The 16,735-nt window shown below is 43.7% G+C and overlaps 1 protein-coding gene across 2 annotated transcripts in view; it reads left to right on the plus strand.

The window, feature by feature from the left end:
* Positions 1-16,735, plus strand: part of LOC102907673 (carboxylesterase 1E-like) — a 108,600-nt gene that overhangs the window by 79,943 nt on the left and 11,922 nt on the right. For both annotated transcript variants that reach the window (XM_076571701.1, XM_076571702.1), the window contains exons 3-11: positions 23-167; positions 2,864-2,997; positions 5,652-5,805; positions 7,704-7,808; positions 8,439-8,543; positions 9,762-9,800; positions 11,934-12,074; positions 13,268-13,348; positions 13,981-14,128. In XM_076571701.1, coding sequence (XP_076427816.1) covers positions 23-167; positions 2,864-2,997; positions 5,652-5,805; positions 7,704-7,808; positions 8,439-8,543; positions 9,762-9,800; positions 11,934-12,074; positions 13,268-13,348; positions 13,981-14,128 — 1,052 coding nt within the window. The remainder of the gene's footprint in view (positions 1-22; positions 168-2,863; positions 2,998-5,651; positions 5,806-7,703; positions 7,809-8,438; positions 8,544-9,761; positions 9,801-11,933; positions 12,075-13,267; positions 13,349-13,980; positions 14,129-16,735) is intronic.

Here is a 16,735-nt window from a genome sequence, read left to right on the forward strand (position 1 = left end):
GTATTTTTTTCTCCTCTCCTAGGTGCTCCCAAGATGCAGAGAGAGGGCAGATGGTCAATGACCTCCTAACCAACAGAAAGGAGCGCATTCCTCTTCAGTTTTCTGAAGACTGTCTCTACCTCAATATTTACACCCCTGCTGACTTGTCAAGGAGCAGCCGGCTGCCGGTAAGCATGGGGACCACTGACACAGATTCATGAGTTCCAGCATCCAGATCTCTGTGCATCTAGAAGGCAACAATGGCAACTGGGCACAGAGCACCATGGGCAGACTGATTCAAGAGTTCCCTCACCAGTTTTCCTTATTTCACCATCGCCCAAAGACATCAGATCTGCTGCCCACCTGGAATTACATCTTGATTTTTGCATACTCTTTTATGCTACTGAAAGGAAAAAGGCTACTTTCAGTTATTAAATTAGAATCTGTTCCCAGATCAGCTAAGACACAATTTACAATGATGTTGGCACCAGAAGGAATCTTAGAGAAAAATGAGCAGCCCAAGCCTTTCTCTACAGATAGAGAAACTGAGGCTCAGGTAGGGAAGGAAAGGCACACAGAAGAGAACAAGAGCTTGGGTCTTTCATCTTCACGCCTGTGCTCCTAGGCAGGGGCTGGTGAGGGAGATGTGTGCTGCCTTTGTCTCCACATTACCTGTGACAACTATCACTACCATGATGGCAGTGTGGAAAGAGGAGTCTGGGGCAATCTCATAAGCACTTTTCATGCCCTTTGCCAACCACCTGTGATTTTATTATAGCTCCTTCTCCTTATTTGCCTTTGGCACGAGATGATGGCTGAGTGAGTCAGCATTTCCTATAGTAATGAAGAGGCAGGAGTAGGGCAGCCTGCCCATTATAGGCCAGAGTCACTTGGGGAGGATGACTGTAAAAGAGATGATCCCTGAAGTGGAATAAGGCAGCGTGTGAGCATCCACCCAGTCTCCCAGAATCCTCTGCATAGAACTCATAATGTCTTGAGCATGTCATTGCCCACCAGCCCTTGAGCTCAGTCTTCACTCAAGATGAGTTTGACTCAGTCCTTCCTTGGACATAAACAGTCCTATAGTAAGAGAAACAGGATCTCCTGGAGCCTGGGGGTAGGACACCTCCCAGCCATACACATAAGAGCTTGACCACAGGGTCTGGGTTGAAATCTTTGGTCTACATCTCACTTGCTGAAAGGCCAAGCCATGTCTTACCTTCTCAGCTTCTTCTCAAACAGGAGTTATCCATGTGAACACTGGATGGTGATTGTCTAGCCAGTCCTGGTTCAGTTGGCAGGACAGCAGCAACAATGTACCAGAGAGAAGGGATTATAGTCTTACTTTTGGCTAAAGCCCTAGAGTTGCAGGGGTTCCAAGTCCTGTCCAGCAGCAGTTTACTGAGTTGTGGTCATAAGCCATGGCAGGAGATGGGAGCTCAGTGTGAAGCCGCTGGGGCCAGATGGTAAGTTAGGTCGTATCTCCAGATGGCTAAGTTAGGTCGTATCTCCAGCTTCCATTCGGGTGACATCTCATGCTTACCTATTTTCCTATCTGTCAAGTTGGACAGTATTAGTGTCTACATTGTGAACAACCATTTTAAATTGCTCAGAATACTATTGCTGAATATGTTGTTACTTTTATTAGGTAATGTTATATAAATATATAACATATATAATGTTGTGTAACATTACAACTTTATTGTCTCTCAGTTCTATGACAGGTGTGCCTTTTAAATCCAGGAATTGTGAAATTAGAGGCTATTGTGTGCTCCCTCGGCCTCAAGTCTACTCACATTCGTTGGTGTGTTCTAGGCACTCTGTAGCAGGAATCTTAGAGATTCTTATTAATAAAACAAACCCAGAGCCAAGTATTGGGGTGAAGCTGGAAGATCAGAGAGACAGAACAAGCCGCAGCCACCTCACCTGGCCAACTTCTCAGCTGGTCTTGTTTCCTCAGACTGGAGGCCTCTGTGTTCTCATATCCGAATGGCTCTCAGCTGAACTGTGCTGCTAGAAGCCTAAAAGCTTAACCAGCCAAATGCTTCTAGTTTCTGGTCCTCACACCTTATATACCTTTCTGCTTTCTACCACCACTCCCTGGGATTAAAAGGCTCGCTTTCTGGGATTAAAGGAGTGTATCACCATGCCTGGCCATTTCCAATGTGGCCTTGAACTCACAGAGATCCAGAGGGATTTCTGCCTCTGGAGTGCTAGGATTAAAGGTGTGTGTGCCACCATTTTCTAGCCTTTGTATCTAGTGGCTGTTCTGTCTCTGACCCCAGATAAATTTATTAGGGTGCACAATATTTTGGGGAACACAATACCACCACAGCACTCAGGGTAGTAAAATGACTGAAGACTTCACAGAGGATGTGTATTTAACTGGGCTTAGCAGGATCGGGGAGAACTTGAGTGTGCAGAGGCAACAGAGAAAGGGAATTGGGAAGGGGTGCCATTGAAGATGTGTGTGGATCTTGAGACAATCACTCAGGTGCATTAGTATTAATAGAGCTGAAAGTAAGATTTGAATACTGCTACTTGATCATTTTCAGGCATTGGAATGGTGCAGTGGTCAAGAGCACATGACCTCCCTGGCCCCTTTGTTTCCCATGATAATGTTTCTTACTTTGAAAAGACCTGAATAGACACAGAACAGGGTGGGGTCTGTAGGGATTAGTAGAGATGATGACTGTGATGGCCTCCTGGCCTAGCCAGGCAAGATGAGGACAGAGACTCCCTTTCACAACCGGCTGGCACTCCTTGAATTTGAGTGGTGGTCCCTCAGAGCCAGGATCTGGCCAAAAAAGCCAAACCAGGAAATGTATGAGCTCCTTGTCAATTCTATTGTTATGACTAGAATGGTTCTTTCCTTGTTGTCCAGGTGATGGTGTGGATTCATGGAGGAGGACTGATAGTGGGTGGAGCATCCACCTATGATGGACTGGCCCTCTCTACACATGAAAATCTGGTGGTGGTGGCCATTCAGTATCGCCTGGGCATCTGGGGATTCCTCAGGTAGGGTTTTGGACCTTCCTATCTGCCTTATTAGACCTGCATTGGTCTCTCTCCCTTTCTTTCTCTCTCTCTTCCCCCTCCCCCCCTCTCTCTTTTAAAATAGGAATTTACCTGAAACTGATTGATGATAAAGACAGATTTATTTAGCTCAGAGTCTGGGTGGCCCAAAGCCACCAAATAGACTCGGCTATTTCAGCAGAGTTGGGTGATGAAAGGTTCTACCTTATAATGCATTAGTGGAGGAAAAGAAATTTAGTCTGTAGGATAAAGAGCAAAGCACATGGGAGGGCAATAAGCTGGGGAGGAGAGGGAGACAGGTTAATGTCCTAGTTTTTTTTATTGCTGTGATAAAATATCATAACCAAGAGGCATTTGAGAAAGAAGGGGCTTATTTGGCTTATACATCCCAATCACAGCTGATAGGGCAGGAATTTGAGAAAGGAACTAAAACAGAGACCATGGAGGAATGTTCTTTACTGGTTTGCTCTTAAGGCTCACTGATTTTACTTTTCATATATCAGAGGACCACCCATTGAGACCACTCTTCCATCATCATTAATCAAGACAATGTCTCCACAGTCTTGCCTACAGGTTAATCCGATGGAGGCATTTTGTCAATTGTCCTTCTCTTTTTCCAGGTGATTCTAGCTTGGTTCAAGTTAAAGAAAAAAAAAACTGTAAGCACAGGTATACTCACACAGGTACAAGCTCACTGTCTCAGAATGTAACCTGATTTCCCTGAGCACACAGATCCTAAAAGAATACAGTGTACCCAATGACCTAATTACTTTCACTGGGCCTCGCCTTCCACAGATTCTATCACTGCATAATGCCGTGTCTCTTTAGGGACCAAGGCCCCAGCACACGAACCCTTGTCACATCAATCATATCCAAACCATGGAATCTGCAAAGTCAAACAGGCATTAGTGATGTCATTCTTCATGAGGATATTTGCTATGTTTCTTCATGATGTTTCCAGGTCCGTCTTTCTCGGACCATATCCCCCTTCATTCCACAACCACAGCTGCCCGCTTCCTTCTGAGCCCCCTTTCAGGATGTTTACCCTACCCACCGAACTCATGCTTGCCTTGTGAGGGCCGCTCTTCACATTGCTGCCACTTAAGGACTCATCCATTTTCACCTGTGCCCCTCAGCTCCCCGCCTCCTCTATGACAGGATCAGCACCAGCATTGCCCTGGGATGTTTGATTTCTTCTCCCAGGAAACCGGGAAAGGAGGGGACCCGTGTAGGGAGCTCAGTTAGTGGTGCTACAGGCCAGTTTTTAACTAACGGCCCTGCCAGGCTGTTCTCAAGGCCAACCATGACCTCCACCAGTGCTCATCCCAAGCTCATGTGGCTCACTACACCAGCCATAGACAATCTCTTCTGGCCCTTTTGAGAGGCTCCCATTCCTGGCTTTGGCCACTTCCCTCCTCCTCAGTGGCTCCTTCTTAGTTCTTCCACTCTCTGTCTTCAGGCTACATGTGTCTTCCTCTCTACTAATGCCCTGAGCGACCCCAGAAGTACTAAGACAGTTCCCTGTTTGTAGTCTTCACCTTTGAACCCCAGGTGCTCCTATTTAGCTAACACCTCATCCCTCCTCTGGCTGTGTGCAGGGCACATCCCACATCACAAGGTCTTTGTCACCAACTAATTGTTCCCTACAACAAAGACCTTGTCTGTTTCCTGAGTGCTCTGGACAAAGGCCTTGTGGGCTTTTGGTCTCCTCTTTTTCTCCCAGCTCACATCCAACATCCATATCTTCATTTACTAATCAAAGCTCTAAGCCTCTAGCCTGTTATAACCCCTTAGTTTTTATAAACCTGTTAATTTACTAGGAGAGCGCTCCACGGAGTGTCCAGGATGCTCTGGGAGATGCCTGAGTCAAGTCAGACCTCTGCACAATGCTCACCATTATTTATAACAACAACAGAGACTCTTACTAAATCTCCCAGTCCCTGTTCTACCTAAAATTCATAGCAGCCACCTGCTATGTACCTGATGCTTCTCCTAATGTAAATTTCATCCTCTAGACCAGTGGTTCTCAACCTTCCTAATGCTGTGACCCTTTAATACTGTTCCCCATGCTGTGGTGACCCCCCAGCTATACAATTATTTCATTGCTACTTCTTAACTGTAATTTTGCTACTGTTATGAATCATAATGTAAATGTCTGATGTGCGACTGCCAAAGGGGTTATGACCCGCAGGTTGAGAACAGCTGTTCTAGGTGCTAATAAGACCCAGATTAATTTTATTTAGGTCTATACCAAATGCCATTATCTCAATGAGGCCTTCCTTGACCTCAGTACTGCCTCATGATTTTATCTTTGCCTCTTTCTTTGTGACTTTCTTTTTCTAGTGGCATGATACACCCTTTGAATCTGTTGGTTTGTGGTCTGCAGTGTAAAATTAATGTAGTCAGGTTTTATCTTTTGTATCCTAGAAGCACAGCTGGATGGATGATGGGTACTTAGTACATAGTTGCTAAAAGAAATAGTGAGAGCCCCACAAAGATCCATGTAGGGATGAGAGGCAGGTGAAGTCCTCTGGTCAGGCATTAAAGCATAGCCTAGTTCTGGAAGGTCCCCTAAGTCCACCCGAGGACCTGGGAGCCTTGCTATTCTATTTATGCCCCCTAATATTTTCTTGCAGCACAGGGGATGAACACAGCCGGGGGAACTGGGGTCACTTGGACCAGGTGGCTGCACTGCACTGGGTCCAGGACAACATTGCCAATTTTGGAGGGGACCCAGGTTCTGTGACCATCTTTGGAGAGTCAGCAGGAAGTGAAAGTGTCTCTGTTCTTGTAAGTGTCCCTGGCAATCCCTGCCTAGTTTTGGTAAATTTGATGATGGGACCTCTTGGAGACCAGCTATCTTCAAGGGCCACAGATATCTTTATTTTCAATACAGGAGTTCAGGAATTCTTGCAGAATACTAGATGGGGAGGAGCTAAGAAACAAACTAACTCTGGCTTCTAGAAAGTTCAGTGTCCAACTTTGTTTTCTAGAATCATAAGCATGTCCAGTTACAGTTTGGGACATGGACAATCCTAGTCTTCTCGCTTGGTTAATTTCCCCCCTTTGTTAATCATTTAGCATCAAGACTCACCACTTCTTATTGGAAATAGAGTTGAGTATGAACCACAAACAGGAAGAAGTAGTTTCTAGGCTCCAAGGCAGATCTACATGCTATGGCCTTGAGTGCTAATGGCCATCAGGGAACTCTGAAGTGTTCTTGTGACTTGTCAATAACCAAGAGGGAGGGCAGCTGACTCTGGAGCAGGGGATGAATTTTGCTTGGAGGTGGGTGAGAAGAGGAACAGGTAGAAGTGAGATGGGCAAACCCTAGCAGGGTATTTGGGACACAAATGCATGGAGATATAAATATTTTGCTAATGTTGGGGATGGAACTTAGGGAAACCCAAAGAGAAGCTTAGAAATAGAGAATTTTTGTGGACCATAAAAACACTACTAAGTGCTAATTCACAGTTGAGGAACCATATCTATCGCCATTCTCTCTCCATACTCCCTCTCAATCAGTCCATAAATCTACCAATCTATGATCTATCTGCATCTATTGATCATCTTAAAACCAATGCATATATGTTATATAGATATCTATTTATCATATGTCCATTGTTCTATGCATCTATCTATAATCTATCAATCTATCACTCATCATCTCTTTATGTCTCTATCCATTCTCTGACTTCATATAATCTAATTATATTCCTTTTTTACAGTGAAACTTTCCTTAATAATGTAGGGTGATACAAATATTTCCCTAAACATTAAACATTCTTATGTAACACTATGATTTATAAGTGCACACCATTCCACATCAAAACTGAGAAATTGCTTATTTACCCAATATCCTAATATATGGATATTGAAATATTCCAATTTTTCCACTATAATTAAACATCTTCTGTACTTCTGATCATTTCACACTTCCCCTCCCCCTTTCCTCTTCTCTACTCCTCTCTCTTTCACTTTCCTGTTAGTTGCCCCATAAGCTATATCCTCAACCCTTTTTATGATGACCCCCTTTATTAGGGTAAGTTCTGAGTAATAAATATTCCATTGCAGAATTTGTGGCAAGGAATTGCCAGAACTCTCTTTTAGGTAGTTTTGATCATCATGATGGCACTTACCATACACTTCCTGTTTTGTTTCTTTGTGTGTATTCTGGTTCCACTACACTGAGGTTTTGTGGAAGATCTCAGATCCAAGATCTCAGAAAAAGGTCAGGAAAGATGAGGCTCCCGCATTTCCACAGAGCACCAAAGTCCCTAGGTGAATGGGTGGGGTAGGGGAGAGTGTAGAAGGAGACTTAAGTGGCAATAAGGAAAGAAATAGAAGCCATGAATGTGAGAGTTCAGCAAGGGGGTAGGTGTACGGGAACAGTTAGAGGGAGGAAAGGGAAGGGGGAAACTATGATCCCAAAAATTATTATAAAAAGGGTAAGCTAGCCGGGCATGGTGGCGCACGCCTTTAATCCCAGCACTCGGGAGGCAGAGCCAGGCGGATCTCTGTGAGTTCGAGGCCAGCCTGGTCTACCAAGTGAGCTCCAGGAAAGGCGCAAAGCTACACAGAGAAACCCTGTCTCGAAAAACCAAAAAAAAAAAAAAAAAAAAAAAAAAAAGGGTAAGCTGGCCCTTTGGTGTGTATAAATTCTCCCCTCCTCTCCTCCTTCCTAACAGGTGTTGTCTCCTCTGGCCAAGAACCTCTTCCACAGAGCCATTTCTGAGAGTGGTGTGGTCTTCACTTCCGGTTTATTTATGGAGAATTCCACTTCACTGACTGAAGTAATACCACCCTGGACAACTCCTGTGTCCTTTCCTCTGATTTCCTGGGACTCTGGTGGGGGTGTCCTTCTGCTTATAAGATTCAACTCAAGAGATTCCTGAGTAAGAATGGCTGAACAGGAAGGGCTTTTAGGGCCTCGTCTAAGCCACACTCTGCTGGTGCCTGACCTGAATCATGCTATCCAGATGCCTTGCCATTCTGCACAGCTTGAGTGTTGAGACAGGGTGCATGCCACCTATATTAGTTCTCATACATTGTGTGCTGGAAGCAGAAGCCAAATGATTGATAAGCAAGTGAATGGATCAGAACTTAACAGTGGAATCATGGATTCTTGCTCCTCACTTGTCTGTACCAGGCTTCTCTTGAGATACTTTGACATTTTATTCATTTTTAAAGTTATAAGGATACAGAATCAGATATGTGAAACATCAATATCTGATGTCACAATTATAATTGAAACAGAAAAAAAAAATCCATGGGTCCCAGAAACCACACTGGCTGCTCTAGAGTGTTTTCAGGAACACTTTCCTGTCTCTAGAGATGGGGCTGAGGATAGACCCCACTGTCTACACCAATGGTGGGTACTGATGTTGCTCTTGACCTCTGTGGTTGCCTGACATCTCTTACAGAAAGTTGCTGCTATTGCTGGGTGCAAAACCACCACATCGGCTGTCATTGTTCACTGCCTGCGCCAGAAGTCGGAGGACGAACTCTTGGAGGTCATGCAAAAAGTGGTGGGTGTGTGGTCTAGTGAACGTCCTCTATAGACTTGGACCCAGGTTTCCTTCAGTCTTCTGTCATATGACTCTAAAGTGCCAGATGCAGGATTTTTAAAATTATTTATTTATTTGTTTGTTTTTATCTATTGGGAGCAGTATCAGTCAATGATGCCAACTGCAAATTTTGTGCTTTCCTTTTTAAAATAGTTTTTTAGTTTTTGCAATTAAAATACAATTATGTAATTTCTCCCTTTCCTTTCCTCCCTCATGCCCCTCCTCTTGCTTTCTCTCAAATTCTTGACCTCTCTTTTCTTGTTGATGCATGTGTGCTGTGTGTGGGTGTGAGTGTGTGCTGTGTGTGTGGTATGAGTGTGTGTGTATGTGCGTGCGTGTGTGCATGAGCATGTGTGCATGCAAATGCTGAAAATGAGTGTCAGTGAGCTTCTAGGAGTCACAGTTTTTTGTTGTTAGTGCACACTTTGTTTTGAAGCCTTGACCAGGAAAAGGTATTGGTTGAAACAGAATCCTTAAGTAACTAATGTCTTAGTATGTGGCTGGGTCTGAGTGCTCTGAGAATATATTACTGAGAATCTGTACCTAAGCTTTCCATTCTATGGCTTCCCTCTGAAGCTTTCTTGTCTCCTGGGAAGATAAAAGTCAGTAGCACCCTACACTTACACGCTATTTGCTAAGACACTGTCTAACACCAACATTTCAGCAATAGTTTTAGTTTAAACTTTGTTGAACTGAAACTGTTGTGTATTCATTTCTAAGTATTGGCTGTGTTCGGGAATATGGTGACCCCATCTCATATCCAGATGTCCCAACTTAAAGTAGGGGAGTGGGAGGGAAGAGAAGGCTCATCCTATCCTGCTAGTTCACATACCCAGCTCAACCTCCCCTTGATGCTGCCACATCCTCTCCACTTTTGTTCCACAGGGAAATTGGGGTGTTCTAGCCAAGAAGGAACTGGCAGGGGCATGGTTGTGGGAGGATACAGGTGCAGGCAAGCAGTCATTCTCCCCAGAGCTCCAGTGACCCCGACTCTAGGTCCCAGGACATGTTGACTTCCTGCTGCTGCCCTTCCCTCATCATGCTCCACCTGTACCCTGCAGAGAGAACCCCGTATAGGGTTCTCATACATCAGCCAAGGGGGGCACTAGGAGCACGGCCCAAATGATCAGACTGTATACCAGGAAGGCTGACTACCATAATGTGCCTTTGTTTCCACAGAACTTCTTTAAGCTTGATTTGCAAGGAGACACCAAAAAGGTAAGGATGTTTTAAGGTTTGCAGCCTTACAGTGTTAGTCTTCAATTAACTACAGCTGGTGGAATTCCCCTTGGTGGACTCATACTCATTTCTTGTCTGTGCTGTTGAGGCCTAGAGCAGCAACGTCACTCGATAGTTAGCACAGCCAAGGAAACCAGAGGCATGGCTGGCCCTGCTTCCTGACTGCCAGTTCAGTGCTCCAAATCTTTAATATCTTATCCTTTTCTTCTTTGCGTTTTTTGCTTTAAAAGTGGTCCTATGAAAATAAATGACACTAGAACTTCCCACTACCAGAAGTTTGAGATTGCTGGCCAAGGGTCTTGGGAGCCGTTGCTGAGCACAAACCTCTGGAGATGACATAGGGCTCAGGAGGTATGCAGGGAGGAGCCTGAGATGTCAATCTGGGCTATCACACTGTATCTTACACCATGGCAACTCCACCAGGGCCCTGCATCTCATCCCTCCTGCCCTTGCTCCTCCCAGCAGTGATCAGAGTCCGTCGAAATCAGTTTTGCAGCATCCTACACACCTGTCCTTTTCACTCCCTCCCCGAAGATCCCATCATCTCCTTTAAATGTCTATGAGGCTAAAATGAGACTCTTTTAGCCATTTAACAAAATTTAAAGAAATACTCTGTGGTAGGATATGATTTTGAGCTGGGATACAGCAGTGAAACAGACAAGACGTCTGTCCCTCTTAAGGAATTCCATCCTGGAGGATGAGGGTACCATAGAAAGGAGGATGAGGGTAGCGTAGAAAAAATATTGAAATATGTTCTGGGTCTTGGTCATGCTTAAGACAAGAGAGAAAGTGGAAGCTGGGGACAGAATTCCCACTCCATGGCGTTCTCCCCCATGGCTCAAACAGTCCCGGGATTAGACCTGCAGGAAGCCAGTGCTGATCCAAAAGAGGGGAAGGACATTTGCCTATCTGAGGATGAGGCCATTCTGGGGAGTGGTCACGTGGTACCTACAGTATGTGATAAAACTTTGGAAAAGGGAAAGAGCCATCTAAAGTTGTGGATGTATGTGTTCAAACTTCACACAAGGATGATGACTTTGAAAAATCCACAGTGTAGAGCATGATTGTGAAGCTGAAGAATGTGGTGTCATGTTACCCAGGGTGGGAGAAATAATAAGTCCTGCCCATTTGGTGTTTTATTAAATCCTATGTCAGCTAATTCTTTTCAAAACATGTATGTGTCTTTAAATAGGACTTTACACATAATATAAGGGTGTGGGTGTTAGCATGGTGGTAAGGGACTCAGAATGCATTTCCTCTGAAACAACGGCTTAGGAGTCATTAATTCAACTGTGGTGATATTTTAATTGTGCTGAAATGTAATTTTTATTTGCATGTTAATAAATAAAGTTTGCCTAGAGATCAGAGGTCATTAGCGAGCCAGGAACAGAAGTCAGGTAGTGGTAGCCCATGCCCTTAATCCAATCAAATGACAGGCAGAGTCTCTGTGTGGTCAAGGACACAGCCAAGCGTGGTGACAGGAACATTTAATCCCAGTACCAACCATAGATACTTGGAGGTCTGTATAGACAGGCAGTGACAAGGAAGTTGTGTGGTTGGATTTAGAACCAATGAGAAGGCAGAACAGAAAGGCAATAAGTCAGATGGGAAGAAACACTCTCTCAGGGGAAGTGACGACAGTGAGTGGAAAGATAAAGTGGTCTTGGTTCTTTGCTAGTGCTCTGATCTCGGGCTTTTAACTCTGTATTTGTCTCTGTGTTTCTTATTTAATAAGACTGTTTAGAAATTCGTCTACATTCAACATTCATGACAACCTCACAGACCCAAGATATAGTGAGGAATACCTCACTATAATAGTGTAAGGAATAGTGAGGATTAATTCTAGGTAATGTGCTACAATTGAAATATACATGGCACATGTTTAATTTGCGTTAAGGATGCTCCTACCCCTTCTTTGCCATCATAACCTTGCCATAGACAGATGCGCCTAATCAGGCCTTTGTGACTCTGGACCATTCGCTCCCTTCTACTGACCCCGTGTTTCTGTGGCCACTGTCTGCAGCCATGGGGGTCTGTGTTCCAGCCGCCCCCTTGGTCAGGCAGAGCAGGAGACGCGGGTGATCTCTAACACAGTGCTGCTCTCCTCCCCAGCACTACCCCTTTACGCCAACTGTGCTTGACGGAGTGCTGCTGCCCAAGGCCCCAGAAGAGATTCTGGCTGAGAAGAGTGTCAACACTGTCCCTTTCTTAGTGGGGATCAACAAGCAAGAATTCGGCTGGCTGCTGCCAAATGTGAGCATAAACAGAACTGTTTGACAGGCATCCTCCCCTCCCCCCAATTATTCATCCTGTTTGTGCACCCGTGAGTTCTTTGTTCAAGCCTTGCTTGGTGTCTCGGGCAGCTGTCCTTATTGTTATGAGGATTTTTCCATGGAAACATTCTGGGGCATCACCTATCACCTGTCACCTGAGAAATGCTGGCCTGGTAACATGCTGTCATTGCTTTTCCTTAATAAATTCTGGAATTCCCAGGCTTCTTGGGTCTGTAGAGACAATACTTGTGCAGATGAAATAACCAAATAAATCAAGAAAGGAGTGGAGAGTCCAGGAGTGTGGGCTGGGGCACAGAAAGACCTGCTTGTGCTTGGCTCCTCAAGTCTCAGGGATCCCCAGGGGTACTCTCGGTGCCTCAGGGACAATGTTCAGAAGGTGATCTGACTGAGTTCACATTTGTTTCTAATAGGTAAGATGTTTACTTCTTTAGCAATTGCAGAACTCCCCAACAGTGGTTAAAACAGGGCAGGTTTTACCCAGGAATATAGAAACAGGGAAGGAAACATTAAACATGACCTGGACTCAAATCCCTGACACCAAGGCCGGGGATGTTTTCAGTATGATGGAATAGAATTGCCACTTTATAGTGACTTATACAAGAGAGGTGGCAGGGGGAGTCTTCCCATCAGTGGGCTGTCCCTGGAGAAAGTGTAATTTCTGCTTGAAAGCATTGGGCTTTCTCAGGCAGCCATAGGAGGGCTCAGTGCCTTAAGTTGCTGAAACAGTGCTGGAGTCGGGGCTCTAAGAATGGAGTTCTTGATGGGGTCAGTACATGCTGAGAGTTTTGCATCTCTCACTGGGGGATTTCAGATGTCATCAAAGAACCTAGCCATAATGGTATAATGGTGACTTCCTCAGTTGGCAGGGTCTGTGAGGACCGAACCTGTTCCTCTATCCTTCAGCTTCTTGCTTCTACTTTACCCTTGTCTAAATGTCCCCACTGCCTAGGGGAATGCAATTCCCCTAGCCTGATAGTAAGTATGTAAGCACCTTTACCTCATTCCTTCAGTTTCCATATACAAATCCACTTGTTTTATTGATTTTTGTTAAACTCATGGGAGAGCTAGAGTCTTCATTCCACAGTGGGCAGGGTGGTTGTCTCTTGTTCATTCCTGAGGATTCACAAATACTTAACTATGTTTTTAAAACAGCTAATGGAATTTCCACCTACTGACGTAAAACTGGACAAGAAGATGGTCACATCACTCCTGACGAAGTCTGCTTATTTCTTTGTAAGCATCATATGATCCGTGGTAACTGGCTGGGGACTGGCCCGAATTACCGACCATTTCTTTTTCTTTTTCTTTTTTTATTCTTCTCTCATACATTACATCCTGACTACAGTTTTCCCTCACTCCACTCTTCCCAGCACCGCTCCCCCACCCCCCACCCACCACCAGATCTACTCTTCTTCCAATTCCCTTCAAGAAAAGATCAGGCCTCATCCTTAACAGGGATTTCAAGTAAACATAGCATAACAAGTTACAAAAGACCAGGCACAAACCCTCATATCAAGGCTGTACAAGGCAACCCAATAGGAGGAAAAGGGTCCCAAGAGCAGGTGAAAGAGTCAGAGACACCCACACTTCCACCGTTAGGAGTCCCACAAGAACCTCAAGCTAAACAACCATAACATATGCAGAGGACCTAGCTCAGACCCATACAGGGTCTGTGATTGTCACTTCAGTCTCACTAGAAAAAGACTCACTTGGGTTCTGAACCCATGTTTCCAACTTTCTGATTTTATCACCCCAGGAGGGATTTGTACAGGGCACAGAAAGCTTGAAATCAATGAAGCCTTCTCAATTGGCTGGATAAGCCACACTGCTCAGTTGGAGATGGTCACTTTGTTCATCCATTTCAGAACATACCAGAGGACAGGATTCCAGCTGCCATGAAGAAGTATTCAATAGACACAGATGACCCAGTCAGAAACAGAGCCATGCTCCAAGAGTTGATTGGGGATGTGATGTTTGGGGTACCATCTGTGATTGTGTCTCGTGGCCACAGAGGTGAGTCCAACAAGTTGGATGGGGCAACAGATGGATCAGCTTTGGTCTCTAACCTGCTGACATCCTAGGATAGACAGATGTGGAAACTCTTTGTGGTGAGGCCTCAAAGTTTGGTGCAGGAAGAGCTTTTGTTCTGTTTAGTTCCTGGCAGTAGCAGGTGTAGCTGGAGAATTTCTCTCCAGTTCCTGCCAAGCCTCGCCAGTCCCGGAGCCCACTTATAAAATAAACACACCGACTCTTATATTATTTAAATTGCTCAGCCATTAGCTCAGGCCTACCATTGTCTAACTGTTGCTCTTATACTCAGCCCATTTCTGTTAATCTATATGTTACCACGTGTTCTGTGGCTTTACCTGTTGCCTCTATGTGATGCTCCCTGAACAGCAGCTGGTGTCCTTTTCCCTGCCTTCCCTTCCTTTTTCTTTTTCCTCTCTGCTAGTCGCACCTATACTTCCTGCCTGGCTACTGGCCAATCAGTGTTTTATTTATACAGAGCGATATCCACAGAACTTCCCCTTTTCTTCTTTTTCAAAAGGGAAGGTTTTAACTTTAACATAGTAAAATTGCATATAACAAAGCAATTATCAAGCAAGAATTACAGTTACAATATTAAAGAAGATATCCTATCTATCTTATATTTGTGAGTCTAAGGTTTTATATCTAACCCATCTTTTATCATAACTGAGGAAATTATAACTATCTAGTCTTCAACCATATCAGAGACCTCAGAAGGATATAATACTACCTGAGAAATGGGAGAAGGATGCAAGCAACTTTCAGGAGTCTTGCAGGGTAGACAGAGACAGCTGGCAGCCTGGACAGTCATCCAAAGTTCTATTGTAAAGTTGGGACATCTGTCTTCAGCCCATAGGCCTAGAGTCTCTCAGTCACTTCTCTCTGTGTCCTGTAGAATGTCTGGCAGTTTCCTCTGCAAAGCAGGAACCTGAAGGACCATTTTGCCAAGCAAAGTTTAGTGGTCACCTTCCTAAGGGTCCTGCATGTCCAGTCAATCAAGCAGTCCAGGTAAGAACAGTTTCTTGCCCAAATGGCAATTTTTGCCAAGAAGAAGATAAACTCCATATAGAGTGTCTTCGATGCCCATCCTCCTCTCTGAAGTAAATTCAGTGCTGCCAGGAGCAGACATGTCTCACTGTCCAGAAAGTCTAAATTTTTAAAATATTTTAAATGCCATATTCTGTAGGTCTTTGAAGTATTTGAAGGTTACTTATCTATCTGAAATATATCTATGTATACCTAGAAGACTTAACTAACATGGCTACAAAGTATGATATCATAGATGACTAATTATTAATCTATTTCTTAATTATCCATTACAATTTTAAATGAGCTGTACAAATATAATACCTTAAACAAGAGTAGAAATATACAGACAGTATAACAAAATTAACTTTAAATTTGTACCAATAAACTAAAATCTATACTAATGTAAAATATTTTAAACAAGTTGTTCTTTAAAATAGGTTCATCAATTTACCCTTTTATTCTATCATATCTATATCCTATCTCCTTTTCTTCTTTAGAAAGAGATTGTATTTATAATCAACCTGCTTTAAATAAAAATATTGTTTTTTTTCTTTTTTTCTGTCTCATACCAGAGGGCTCTTCTGAATTGGGACACAAGAATCTCTTAACCTTTTTTTTTTTTTTTTTTTTTTTTTTTTTTTTTTTTTTTTTAGCAATACGCCTGGGTTTAGAGATTTAGTGAGCCAATTCCATCTCCAAGGCTAGCTTGGTATATTTGGGAATTTGGGTGTAACTTCTCTTACTACTTCCTGCTGGAAGGGGGCACTGTAACCTATGGGGACACAAAGAAAATTTTAGGATTATGGAGTAGTCCGTGAGGGTGTATCATCTGAGCAAGTTGCCTTGAAACTGTTCTGGATGTTGGATCATCTGGGCCATGGTGTCATCGGGGACTTTTCAGGGGGTCTTGGCTGGTCAAACCTGATGTATTTTAATCTGTAACAAATCCATAGCCTCTGACTTTCTGTGGAAACAAAAGCAGAGCCTCTTTTCCAAAACAACATATCCTTATATCCAAATTTTGAAGTCAAGGTACCTTTAAAATATACATTTTGGCATCACTCAACAGCTTTTACAATCAAATGTTTTTCTTCAGTTACGAATATCAAAGAGAACATAATCTAGATTCGCTGTGTGATAGCCATCTTTATGTGGCTTATTTTTTATATTACCTTTACTGTCTCTTTTAAGACTTTATTTTTAAAAACTATCTATTTGTTCATATAACTGCCTATATTCCTTTTTCTCTCTCTTTCAAGCCTACGTACATTTTTCATACATTGTAAACTATTCCACTTGAATCAGTCTTATTGTGAACCTATTCCTTTAAATTGTAGCACTCTAAAACTGAAAGGGTGCTGTGGATGCTGGTTTCACCCACTTCAGCTTCCGAACATGGTGGTGGTACATTTTCCGCCAGCTCTGGGAGCCATCAACTCTCAGAAATAGTGCATCTATGCTTTTATCCAAGCAGCATGTAGCCCAGAAACCTCTTTCTTGTTTTGTACTAGCAAAGGCTAAATCCACCAGGCAGCGTAATGTGCCACTTGCAGACGCCTCATT

Source organism: Peromyscus maniculatus, chromosome 5 (genome assembly GCF_049852395.1).
Source record: "Peromyscus maniculatus bairdii isolate BWxNUB_F1_BW_parent chromosome 5, HU_Pman_BW_mat_3.1, whole genome shotgun sequence".
Lineage (NCBI taxonomy): Eukaryota > Metazoa > Chordata > Mammalia > Rodentia > Cricetidae > Peromyscus > Peromyscus maniculatus.